General features: G+C 44.4%; 1 protein-coding gene across 1 annotated transcript in view; it reads left to right on the forward strand.

Annotated features, from left to right (window-relative positions):
- Positions 1–10,485, forward strand: part of TDRP (testis development related protein) — a 64,508-nt gene extending 54,023 nt beyond the window's left edge. The window contains exons 2-3 of the mRNA XM_030812425.1: positions 5,687–5,790; positions 7,548–10,485. Of these exons, the coding sequence (XP_030668285.1) occupies positions 5,687–5,790; positions 7,548–7,893 (450 nt within the window). The 3' untranslated portion in view covers positions 7,894–10,485. The remainder of the gene's footprint in view (positions 1–5,686; positions 5,791–7,547) is intronic.
- Positions 10,486–12,921: the final 2,436 nt, after the last annotated feature.

Genomic DNA, 12,921 nt, shown 5'->3' on the forward strand with positions numbered 1-12,921 from the left:
CCTGAGCCATTGCCGTCACTGTCGTCTTCATTAAACTCAGGCATTTAGAGCATTTACGTGACTTCTGCTCTCAGCATTGGGTGCTGTCCAGGGCACTTTCTGTGGCCTGTGTTTAGTCCTTGGGTGGGTGGCTGTTGTTCTGCCCAGCCAGCAGGTAAGAGCTCTCAAGGCAGGTTGGCGATGACATCTCCGAAGGCCAGGAACATAAAGTGGCTCCCAGGAAAAACACCGGTCACTCATCAGGAAACCACTCCTCCTTGCCACCACAATCTAGTGGAATGTACCAATTCAATGATCTCTGACAGATGCTTACACCTCAGAAGATTTACTGTCACACAGAATGAGCCAGTTAACTCTTTGGCTCCTGGTGAGAAGAGCATTACTGAAGAATGGTCCAGGAAACCATAGAAGTCCCAAAGCTCCCCTAGGACTTTTGGAAAGCTTATGTGTGAGAAAGACTAAAAATTTATGAATGAACGTTTTATAAACAGTGAAGAAGTTGGTGGAAGAGGATAAGGAGGCCCAGAGTGCACAGGAAATAGCAAATCTCTGGCCTCGCAAAGGAACATTGGTTCCCCGTGTGCTTCAGTTCTGTCTGGAGACATCAGATGCCGGCAGTGCATGCTGTAGTAAGCCAGGCATTGCAGAACGCACAGGCTGAAAGGCCGTCAGCTTCACAAAGGGCACTCTTCGGTGGAAAACCTTCAGTCTGGTGACACTGGCCGGTGAGCGGGAACAGCAAGAGCTCTGTGTGCTGAGGCTTGCTGGGAGCCTTACTGGCCTGTTCTTTGTAATCCCATAACTTGGTGTGTTTCACCTTCCCCTGCCCCCAGATACTGCAACCGTACATTTGTACTTCCGGATCTAAGTGAAGACCATCCACTTACCCTTTTTGTTGTGCACATTCATTGTTTCATTTCTAGAAAACTTCTCTCTGAGTACATTTTATTTGTAGGTTTTTCTTCTTCAGTGACATCTGTTTGATCCCATCTCTACAAAAAATACAAACATTAGCTGGGCATCATGGTGCATGCCTGTAGTTAGTAGCCTGAGGTAGGAGGATGTCAAGCCTGGGAGGTTGAGGCTGCAGTGAGCCGTGATCATGCCACTGCGCTCCCGCCTGGGTGACAGAGAGAGAGAGAGACCCTGTCTCCAAAAAAAAAAAGAGGCATTGTTTGAAGTTCATAAACTAGAGACTTTTTTTTGGCATCTTATTCCTAATAATTTCAATGGAAACACTAGGTAATAATTTATATTTCTGTAATTCTCATTTCCTGTTTATTTTCCTTATGATATCAGAAATGGAATATTAGGGGAATCACCTTGTATTACTCCATTTACACACTGCTGTAAAGAACTTCCTGAGACTGGGTAATTTATAAAGAAAAGAGGTTTAATTGACTCACAGTTCCATGTGGCTGGGGAGGCCTGAGGAAACTTATGTAAGGAGGCGAAGGGAAAGCAAGGCACATCTTACATGGTGACAGGTGAGAGAGAGAGAGAAGAGGGAGGTGCCACACACTTTTAAATGATCAGATCTTGTGAGAACTCACTATCACGAGAACAGTAAGGGGGAAATCTGCTTCCATGATCCAGTCACGTCCCACCAGCAACCTCCCCTGACATGTGGGGATTATAGTTTGACACAAAATTTGGGTGGGGACACAAGAGACAAACCACATCATTCTGCTCCTGGCCCCTCTCAAATGTAATGTCCTTCTTACATTTCAAAACCAGTCATACCTTCCCAACAATCCCCCAAAATCTTAACTCATTCCAGCATTAACTCAAAAGTCAAGTGCAAAGTCTCATCTGAGACAAGGTAAGTCTCTTTTGCCTATGAGCCTGTAAAATCAAAAACAAGTTAGTTACTTTAAAGACACAATGGAGGTGCAGGCGTTGGGTAAATGCACCTACAACAAAAGGGAAAAATTGGCCAAAACCAAGGGGCTACAGTCTGAAATCCAGCAGGGCAGTCATTAAATGCTAAAGTTCCAAAATAATCTCTTTACATGCCATGTCTCATATCCAGGGCATGCTGATGCAAGGGGTGGGCTTCCAAGGCATTAGGCATCACCAGAGACCCTGTGGCTCTGCAGGTTACAGCCCCATTTGACTTCTTTCACGGGCTGGCATTGAGTGCCTGTGGCTTTTTCAGGTGCATGGTTCAACTTGTTGGTGGACCTTCCATTCTGGGGTCTGGAGGACGGTGGCCCTCTTCTCACAGCTCCACTAGGCAGTACTCCAGTGGAGACTCGGTGTGAGGGGTGCAACCTCACATTTCCCTTTCATGCTGCCCTACTGGAGTTTCTTCTTGAGGGCTCTACCCTTGCAGAAGACTTCTGCCTGGATGTCTAGCCATTTCCGTACCTTCTCTGAAATCGAGGCAGAGGGTCCCAAACTCCTGCCTTCTGTGTACCTGCAGGCCCAATACCACATAGAAGCCACCAAGGCTTGGGCTTTGCACCTTCTGAAGTCATGGCTGGAGCTATACTTTTGCCCCATTTAGCCACTGCTGGAGGTGGAGCGGCTGGGACAGAGGACACCATATCCAGAGGTGCACAGTGAAGCAGGACCCTGGGCCTGGCCCAGGAAACCATTTTTCCCTCCTAGGCCTCTGGACCTGTGATGGGAGGCGCTGCCATGAAGGTCTCTGAAATGCCCTGGAGACATTTTCCCCATTGTCTTGGCAGTTAACATTGGCTCTTCTTTACTTATGCAAATTTTTGCAGCTGGCAGCTTGAATTTCTTCCCAGAAAGGGTTTTCTTTTCTACTATTTCCGGGGTCAGGCTGCAAATTTTCCAAACTTGTATGCTCTGCTTGCCTTTTAAACATAAGTTTCAATTTCAGACCATCTCTTTGTGAACACATATAACTGTATGCTGTTAGGAGCACCCAGGCCACATGTTGAACCCTTTGCTGCTTAGAAATTTCTTCTGCCAGATATTCTAAATCATCTCCCTCAAGTTCAAGTTTCCACATACCTCTAGGGCAGGGGCAAAATACCACCAGTCTCTTTTCTAAGGCAAAGCAAGAGGGACCTTTACTCCAGTTTCCAATTAGTTCCTCATCTCCATTTGAGACTACCTCATCCTGGACTTCATTGTCTGTATCACTGTCAGCATTTTGGTCAGAACCATTCAATAAGTGTCTAGGAAGTTCCAAACATTCCCACATCTTCCAGTCTTCTTCTGGACCCTCCAAACTATTCCAGCCTCTGTCCATTACCCAGTTCCAAAGACAGTTCCACATTTTCAGGTATCTTTATAGCAGTACCCCACTCCTCTGGTATGAATTCTCTCTGTTAGTCTGTTTTCACACTGCTATAAAGAATTACCCGAGACTGTCATTTATAAAGAGAAGAGGTTGACTTACAGTTCTATATGGCTGGAGAGGCCTAGGAAACTTACAATCATGGCAGAAATGGAAGCAAGCCCCATCTTATGTGGTAGCAAAGCCAGGCATGCCTTACATGGCGGCAGGATAGAGAGGACAGGTGCCACACACTTTTAAATGATCAGATCTCATGAGAACACCAAGAGGAAAATCTGCCCCCATGATCCAGTCATCTCCCACCAGGTCCCTCCCCTGACACATGGGGATTACGGTTTGACGTGAGACGTGTGCAGGGACACAGAGCCACCCCATATCACACCTTTAGGACATGCAGGTGGTGTGTGGAACAAATAGCATCTGAAGGTGGTGATGACAGATTAAAGGAAGGGGTGGGTAGTCCATGGAGGGGTCAGGCACAGGCTTGTGGTGTTGGGAGATGGCAGGCCTGGGAATGGGGAACATAACAACTTGGCAGTGAGACGTTAGCTTAAGCCCTGGCTTCGCTTCTTGGCCATTTGCGTGAGCCAAGTTCCCCAAGGTCATGAAGCTTCACTGTGTCTGTCCCATGGGGCATTGCTCACAGTGAGGGACGTGGTGGGTGGAGATTGCATTGCACAGTGCTGGGCACATAGTGACTGTACATGGTCCTTCCTCCAGAGTCCAGATGGGTCAGCCTCTAGAATTATGTTCTTAATTGAGACTTCTTGATAGGATCCTGCCACATGCTGTGTCATGCCATGGGCCCTGAGCATCAGATGTAATCCTTTACCTGATGTGCATACAAGTGTGCCAAAGCTGTCAGCATGACATGGGTTGTGTGATAGGTTTTTGTGCAGCATGTGATGTGGAAAGCTCATACCTGATGCCCAGTGTTTTTTGCTGTGATGGTTTCTTTGCTGTGGGTACTGCCATCTTGTTTCTATCCCAGTATCTAATTTGTAAACGCCTCTCCAGTCACAGCTGTTGGAGGGCCTGTCCCCCTGTCTACAGATGCAGACCTCTGCCCAGACAGGGAATTGACAGTCTGGCCTATGGGAAGTAAAAGTGGGACCCCTTAGTTCCTGGTTAGTTTTCAGGGTCGTCTCTGCCCTTTGCCCCTTCCTGAGGCTGTGTTACACCCTGGAGACCCCCAGACATTGCACCTGGCAATCACTGGGTTACCTCCAAGGGTTGGTTGAATTGTGTTCATTATCCTTGTCTTGGATCAATGTCATGCTGCAGCCTCAGTTCAGCTTTCCGGATTGCTTTATTTTTGTATTATATTTTTAACAGTGCAAAGTGCTCTAAAGCTGGCTCTACTCCCTGAGAGACCCTTCCCAGCCCTAGCAATGTGATGATGAACCCTGGGAAATGTTAATCAGTGAATATGAAGGGCCCTTGACACACGCCAGATTTTCAGATGGTTTTCTCCGTTCTTTCTTCTTAGCGATGGATTTCGTTGTATCCAAGATGCTATTATATCTTGATTTCTGAAATGAAAAAATTGTACAAAATCATTTGTTTACAGTCAACAAAATTATTTCTTCTCAGAAATCTATACTTGCAGAGGTTAGGGCAAGGATCACTGTCTCCATGGAGATGCTGACGCTTAAAGGTAGTGGCAGAGTTGTTCCAGGGGACCTTGGAGAAGCCCCCCTTCTAGGGGACCTCTCGTAATGACCTTCTCAAAGGTTAGTCTCCTACGTGTTTTGTTGTTGTTGCTGTTGTTTTTTGAGATGGGGTCTTGCTCTTTTGCCCAGGCTGGAGTGCAGTGGTGAGATCACAGTTCTCTGCAGCCTTGACCTCCTGGGGCTCAAGTGATCCTCCCACCCCAGCTTCCTGAGTATCTGAAACTACAGGTTTGCACCACCATGCCTGGCTAAGTTTTTGTATTTTTTGTAGCAATGGGGGTCTCACTTTGTTCCCCAGGCTGGTCTTGAACTCCTGGGCTCAAGTAATCCTCCTGCCTTGGCCTCCTAAAGTGCTGGGATTTCAGGTATGAGCCACCATGTCCAGCCCACTCTCCCAAGTTTTAAGGAGACCTAATTCTTATTTGTGAGGGAAGCTTTGTCTGATTTTAAGCATCATTTTCATAAGCTATTTTAGGCAAAATATTGACTAGTCTATTAATAAATTTACATTACTCAGCATCACTGATAAGCTGTTAAGCTGTTATGACCATAATACCAAAACAGCTGAGATGACTAGTAGCTAATTGGAGTAAACTATGTGCGCACAGGTATGGAAAGCTAAGATGTAAGCTCTGCCAATTCTTTTTTCTAAATTTCAACTCCTTGGTTATTGGAGTAGAAAGCGGAGTTCTGTTGATTCATGACATCAGATTTGACACTTTTCTTAACCTTTTATTAGGTTCAGGGAGCAAGTTTCCGAGGTTGGAAAGAAGTGACTTCACTGTTTAATAAAGATGATGAGCAGCATCTCCTGGAAAGATGTAAATCTCCCAAGTCCAAAGGGTAAGTCACAGCTGTCTAAGAAAATGATCATTTCAGGAGAGGGAGGAAGTCACAGAGGAGGTGGAAATGAAGATTTGATGGCATAAATACAGTGTAACTGGATGCGTTGTGGGGCGTGGCAAGTCCCTGTTTCCCTCCCCCCCCTGTCTGTCTCTGTTGAGTGGCAGACGGTCATGGACTTCATGATGTGTGCTTTGGAGTTAACATCCATCCCCTGTGAATACACAGAAGTGGGCTGGGCACGGTGGCTCATGCCTGTAATCCCAGCACTTTGGGAGGCCAAGGCAGGCAGATCACAAGGTCAGGAGTTCGAGACCAGCCTGGCCAACATGGTGAAACCCCGTCTATACTAAAAAAAACAAAAAAAAACCCCAGAAATTAGCCAGGCATGGTGCCGTGTGCCTATAATCCCAGCTACTCGGGAGGCTGAGGCAGGAGAATTGCTTGAACCTGTGGGAGACGGAGGCGACAGAGCAAGACTCTGTCTCAAAAAAAAAAAAAACAACAAAAAACAAAGAAATGGGTTGTGTTGGTTCGATGAAAAAAAAAAAACTGTACTTTGGATAAAAGGTCATGAGGGTCTCTGTTGGCATTTTGAAAGGTTACAGAAAAGCGGAAAATAACGTAGAATTATAAATTGAACTTATTAGCCTTAAAGCAGCCTGTAGCCACGCTTAAGATTTTTAGTAGTTTCAGAAAAAAACCAAACCAAGACAAGACAAAAACAACAATAACCAAAAAAAACCACTGTTAAAAATGCAAAGCATTGACTGGTAAACTGTAAAAGATTTTAGAAAATTGAATAAATTTAAACTGACCTTGCTACTTTATTATCAGTGTTTCAGAATTTTTAAAAAGTGTAAAGTTGAAAATGTAAGTTCAGTGACTACCCAATGATAATACCAATGGCATATTTACTTTGTGGTATGGAAGCTGTTTGATTAGAAGATGAATCCTGGTGAGTCTACAAGTACAGAGTTTGCTTTTGTTTGAGGACTGTGGGCCCCCTGGTCTGCTTCTCTGCACTTTTGTGCGCTGAGGACAGACATGTGGCCCTTTGTGCTCTGGCAGAGCTGTGACTTCACCTTCATTCTTCATCTGTAGAGGATGGGTAAACTGGTTCCCTGGTTGTCAGGCGACCTGCTAATACATCAGCATCTGGAAGGAGAGGGCCTGGGCACTGGTGTTCTTAAAAATGTTCCCAGGTGATGCTCACGGACAGTCAGGGTGAAGAGTAGTTGAGGATCTTTCTTCAGTAGCTGTCGCTCCCTAGCATTTCCTTTTTATAGTAGATAGTGTTCTGAATTCTTATTTTTGTTGAGTAAATTACCTACTAAAAGCCTGACACTACCTTGCTATATCAATCCAACTGAAAACCTATTTGATAAATTGAATAGATTTCCCTTGTTTCTTAATCTAGACCCTGGATTCTCATAGATCTGATTTGCTCAAAATCTCGAGTACCACCTTCCTGTTGCCTTGAGGATCTCCCGTGTGATACTTCTTTCTTGTCAGAGCTACTTCTTGGCTTATGTATTGCCAAGTGGTGTCCTAAAATGTGGCTTTTACACCCTTCGTTAACAACACATAGTGACTAATTTTTCCTGAATTTTAATATTTGAAACTTTTCATATAGACTTGCGTTAGTTTTCTAAACAATTTTTTAAAATTTTAAAGAATTTTATGTTTGTAAAATGGATACAGCTTAAGGCCCTAAGACCTGGGTCACCAACACCTAACTCTTTCATCTCCTATAGAACTAACTTACGATTAAAAGAAGAGTTGAAGGCAGAGAAGAAATCTGGATTTTGGGACAATTTGGTTTTAAAACAGAATATACAGTCTAAAAAACCAGATGAAATTGAAGGTTGGGAGCCTCCAAAACTTGCTCTTGAAGACATATCGGCTGACCCTGAGGACACCGTGGGTGGCCACCCATCCTGGTCAGGCTGGGAGGATGACACCAAGGGCTCGACCAAGTACACCAGCCTGGCCAGCTCTGCAAACAGCTCCAGGTGGAGCCTGCGCTCGGCAGGGAGGCTGGTGAGCATCCGACGGCAGAGTAAAGGCCACCTGACGGACAGCCCGGAGGAGGCGGAGTGAGGGGGGCTGCGTGGCGAGTGTGCCCCGACATGGTGGCCTTTTATTAGTATACCATGTAGTTGTTGAGTCTTTTCTGTGTTACAAAGAATAGAGAGTCTACTTTTTGCCTATATTTCATATTTGGACCTCTGTTTCATTATTTAATGAACTCTCTCTCACACACACTGTGACTCCTTGGTGAACATGTGCAGGGATTGTACATTTGATTGCCTTATTGCAGAAATATTCACCTGTCCATGTTTTGCAGAAACTGGAGATGTGAATTTTTGATGCTCTCCCATAATACAGCAGTAATGATTTGCAGTTTGTCACAAAATGATTTTCATGCTGCTCTCCGTTGCAGTTCTGTTTCAGAACTTCCATACCTTTTTCTTGTATGTAGCACATACAAATGCAGCTGTCATGCAGTTCTTTTCTTTTGCTAGAAAATTACAGTCAGGAGGTAAGATGAATCTTCCAAAGTTATGTTAAATTTTGTTTAACTTGACAAATTAAACTTTGTTCTTCTTAAACAAATATGTAAACAAATACTGGAAAAGCAAAGGTTATATTTGGGAGTAAAATGTATCTTAAAATGCATATTCATCTTTTGCTGAGGGAGGAATAGCCTCTTGTGTGTGCACGGGATAGTAACAGTGGTTGTTTTTTGGAATTTTATTTTTACCTCTTTTTGAACTTCTAAATCGGTCCCTTTATTTTCTTAAAAATTTGCTCTCTTTTTTGTTTACAGATTAAAGAAGTATGGATAAATTTTAGTCACTTGATAATTTTGTTTAGGAAACATTGTCTTGCTCATTATAGAGAGTTAAGACTGTGCATAAAATACTGAAGTGCCTTTTTATTAGGCTCATATGTTTGTTCTTGCAAAGCGAGATGCCTATTGTGATTGGTGTTAGATCTGTAAGAAGCTGTGTTTTTTCCGCAAGAATAACTGACGACCAGTTTGAGAGCATCTCTCACGTTCTTTTTCTGTCTGCTTACTGTCCTTGACAATGTGATCCTGCACAGTATCAGGTGCCAGTTATGTGTCCCTGGCAGGTTGGCTCTTATCAGCAAGTCCTGCAGATATCTATCTTAGATAAAAGTGGTTTGAAAGAAAAGGTGTATTTTTCTTTTTTGTTTAAAAGTAAAATAAAACCTCCAGTTACACTGTGCATTCCCCTCACATAAAAACAAGACAAAAACCCCTTCCTGAGTTGCTCGGCATGCACTTCTGTGCTGTTTCATGCGTGTGGATGTTCCTTCTGTTTGTTCCTGTGGAATAACTGAGTGTGCCTGATGGCAGAACACACTGCAGTGTTATCAGCGTCTGCCTGTTTTTAATAGAACAGGTTTACTCGATCTGTCATCTATTATGGAAAAAACAGCATTTACTTTTGCACCAATCTAATACATCCATCCGTCTAGCTATATCTATACTCTGTATCAATCACTTATACCTATCGATCGTCTGTATCTGTTCAGCTATCCTGTCTTCTCTCAGTCTACATCCATCTAGCCTTCTGTCAATCATCTTTTTTTTTTAATAGAAGTTTACTTATCCAGTCTTGAAAGGGGGACATGCTTCAAGTGGTGTTCAAACAAAAATTCCAGTTTGTATTAGAACCTTGAAATGGTGAAGTTGTGGAGGTTTTCTTTGTTCCATAATACAGAGACAAGTTAATAATTTTTAGTGTAACAGCTAAGTTGACAAATTCTAAATTTCCTCAGGTAAATAGTTGTAACTGTCCTTTTCCCTAGAGAAGTGCTTGCTGGGATAGTAAAAACATAGAGCATTTCATGACTTCTGCAAATACTTTCCAGCGGAAGTCAGTGTAGGCGTGTTTTTGGCTAACATGGTCTTGCTGCGCAGGAATGTAAACTGTGTTTGAAACTCTGGAAATCACACGTGTGTGGGGAGATGGGGACACTGCCCACGTTGTGGGGAGCTCTGTGGCTGTGATGGCTGCGGTTCCTGTGCCTCTGTTGGAACGCTAAGTGCCTGCAACTCACGTCAATCAGAATTGTGACACACAGTTGGCAAAATAGTTCTTTATGCTATTTCTCAAAATTTGAGGACAAACCCAGATTGGGATTGGAATATGCACTGTAAATCAGATTTTTCTTATCTACAAAGACTAATGTAAAAATGATTTTTTCTTCTGTGCCTGATTAAATTAACTGGTTTTTAATATAAATATTTATTGGTGTGCTTTGGGAGAAAAATTATCTTTTCTTGAAAGAACTTATCAAAGCAAATTTATTATCTTCACAATGGGAGAATGTGGTTTTGATTCTGGGTGTTTGAATTGTGTAAACACACAGCTTCCCTGTGTGAAGAGAGTTGTCTTGTGCTCCTTCTACTGTACTTTTTAAATTTTTTAATAGGAAAGTGATGGGCTTCAGAGAAGGGTTTGTCCTTAATGTTGAGGTTTTTTAAAAATAAACATATTGTTTCTAAGCTCTTTCTTCATTGGTTTGCATGATTATTGGCATCTGCTTACGATGACTTTAATCACTCAGAGCTAATGGCACCTTTCCTATTTAGCCTCATTTTAGAATGCAGTCAACACGTGTAGACTTTTCATGAATAAATGAACAACTTCAACCTTGGTTTTCAAGATGTGTCTTTTGCTTATTTGAATGGCCTGTGTGTGACTGCGTCTTGGTGCAGGGCCCTCCACTCTGGAGGGCAAGTGTGGCGGGGGCACCCCAGCTGCTGTTTTTGGGTCTTTATTTCATGAGTTCTGTCCTTAAGCTTTTACTTCTTCATTTTCAAGTGGAGAAACATAAACATAGTAGCAACAATTCGTTTTTATTTATCTTTAAAAAAGATGACCATCTCTTAGAAACAAGTCCTTTTAGAAAGCAGTGGCCTCTTCGAGAGAGTGCTGTTCACTTCCCGTGGGAACAGGACCCTGGAGAGTGCAGTGGCTTTGAGGCTGTGTTTTTGGGGTGCAGATGGGTTTGCGGGGAGGCCCAGGGCCATGTGAGATCCGTTTTCTCAGGCCTGTGTCCTGGGTAGGTGTATTCCCTGGCCTTTCTCGCTGGCCTCATGGGTGAGTGTGGACTGCAGTGTCGCCCACTCCACCCTTTTGGGGAGCATGGATGGCACTGATGCCCACTTTGGCCCCCTTCCCCCCTCTGGCCTTGCCTGGTGCCCTCAGAGCCTGAGCCTGAGCTTCTCACCCATATCTGCCATGTAATTCTGGTCATCCTCTGGCTGTCTCCCAGGTGAGGGGAACATTCTGCCCTCTCTCACTCCCCCAACTTAGCTTTAGCCATTAATTTGCTTTAGGATTTTTTGGTCGTTCTTCAGTTGATATTTGCTTCATCAACCAAAAGACCAGCCAGCAGGGCACTCTTGAGTCAGCTCTGAAGAGATCAGCCGGTTGAGATGATTTTTCCAGTGCTCAACATTAACTTGACCATTTCCCACCCACCCCCCCCCACAAAAAAAAATGCTGAACTGCAGAGTGCACTGTACTCTGGGTGACAGAGTGAGGCCCTGTAAAAAAAAAAAAAAAAAAAAAAAAAAAAAAAATTGCCGAGTAGTCCAAAGGGGGTTTAAACAGCGCTGAATGACTGAGAGAGCTTGCTGCTGCTATTTTTTTCCTTCTGGTAGAAAAACAGTTATAGCCCAGCTGATGAGGTAGAAATGCACTGAGCAGGCCTCAGCCCCAGCGGAAACAGAGTAGCCCTCCTCATCCAGGTGCTGTGTTGCCTGGTAAAAGTGTGTCTGCCTGGGGTTGCTGCATGAACTCTCTGACCCAGCACCAGCCAGAATCGACATTTGGGGATTCAAACTGCAGCAACAAGTGATTCCCCTCTTGGCCTGCAGTTCTGTAATCCCAAAATTGTTTATCATTGTGGATATGAGACATCAAAATGAGGGCTGAATCAGATGAAATTATGCTCAATTCAGCCTCAGATTTAAGTGATTTATTATTTTCTAGTTCTTCAGACCTAATAGAGCTGCTGTGGTGGCTCTGTCAGTGGTTGGCAGTGGCCATCAGCCCTAACCCTGCCACTGGGGGCCTTGTGCGTTGGCATCTGGTTGTTGCTGGCAGCCCTGAGGGGGACGGGGCAGGCCACCGCCACCACCTCTCACTGGCTGCTGGGCTCAGGACTGGTCCGCTGTTAGGGAAGCTGCAAGTCCAGCCAGTTGACTGCACCTGTTTAAGAAAAAGCACTACTCTGTTACCTGAGAACCTTTGAGATTCCTATTGTGAAGGAACAATCGTATGGAAATGAAAACTTAAGCTTTTAGCTAATAACAGAAAAGTGAACTAGCTTTTGTCCGTTGTTCAAAAGTGTAAAATTCTACTGAAAGGCGACAGCTCAGTATTTCAAACCTTGGAGCTGTGTTATTTGGTAACCGAGTAGAGACGGCGCCCGGCAGTGCTCTGCGGCTGCTCAGTAGACCTTGTTCCGTTTGTAAAGCGAGGGTATTCTCAGAGGGCTTTGAGGAGAAGATAGTGAAGCTTGAAGGATATTGGTGAAGCTGTGAAATACCGAACACTTCCTAATCTTAGATTAGGTTTTCTGCATCTTAGATGAGTCTTGAATAGCTATAACCTAAGGCTCTTGTTTATTTAAACCCTTTAATTATAAAGAGCTAAAGGCAGGAGGCACAGGGTTTGGGTGGGTGAGGGGCCTTGCAGAATACAGCTGGTGCTCGTCAGCCCCTGCTAGGAATTTAGGACTCACTGGTGTAGTTGCTATAAAAGCTGCCATCTCCAGGAAGACAACTATGGGTGTTTATGGTGGTGGTGGTGTAGACAGCAACATTTCCAGTGAGCTTTAGGCAGGAATGCAGGGCCTTGGGAGCGAGGCAGCAGGCGGGCAGGTGTGGATGGGTCCATGCTCAGAGCCGTATCATCACCCCCAGGCAGCATCCTGAAGCCCACTGAGAATTTGGGCTGAGTGATGTGGCCCAGAGTGGGACGCAACTGGCACCACACGTTTCTCCAGTAGCCTCTTTGGCTGTGGAAGTTCCCAGGTTAGGGGCTGATCACCACCACTTCGTGCATGACCCTTTCTCTCCTG

This window comes from Nomascus leucogenys, chromosome 4 (genome assembly GCF_006542625.1).
Source record: "Nomascus leucogenys isolate Asia chromosome 4, Asia_NLE_v1, whole genome shotgun sequence".
NCBI lineage: Eukaryota > Metazoa > Chordata > Mammalia > Primates > Hylobatidae > Nomascus > Nomascus leucogenys.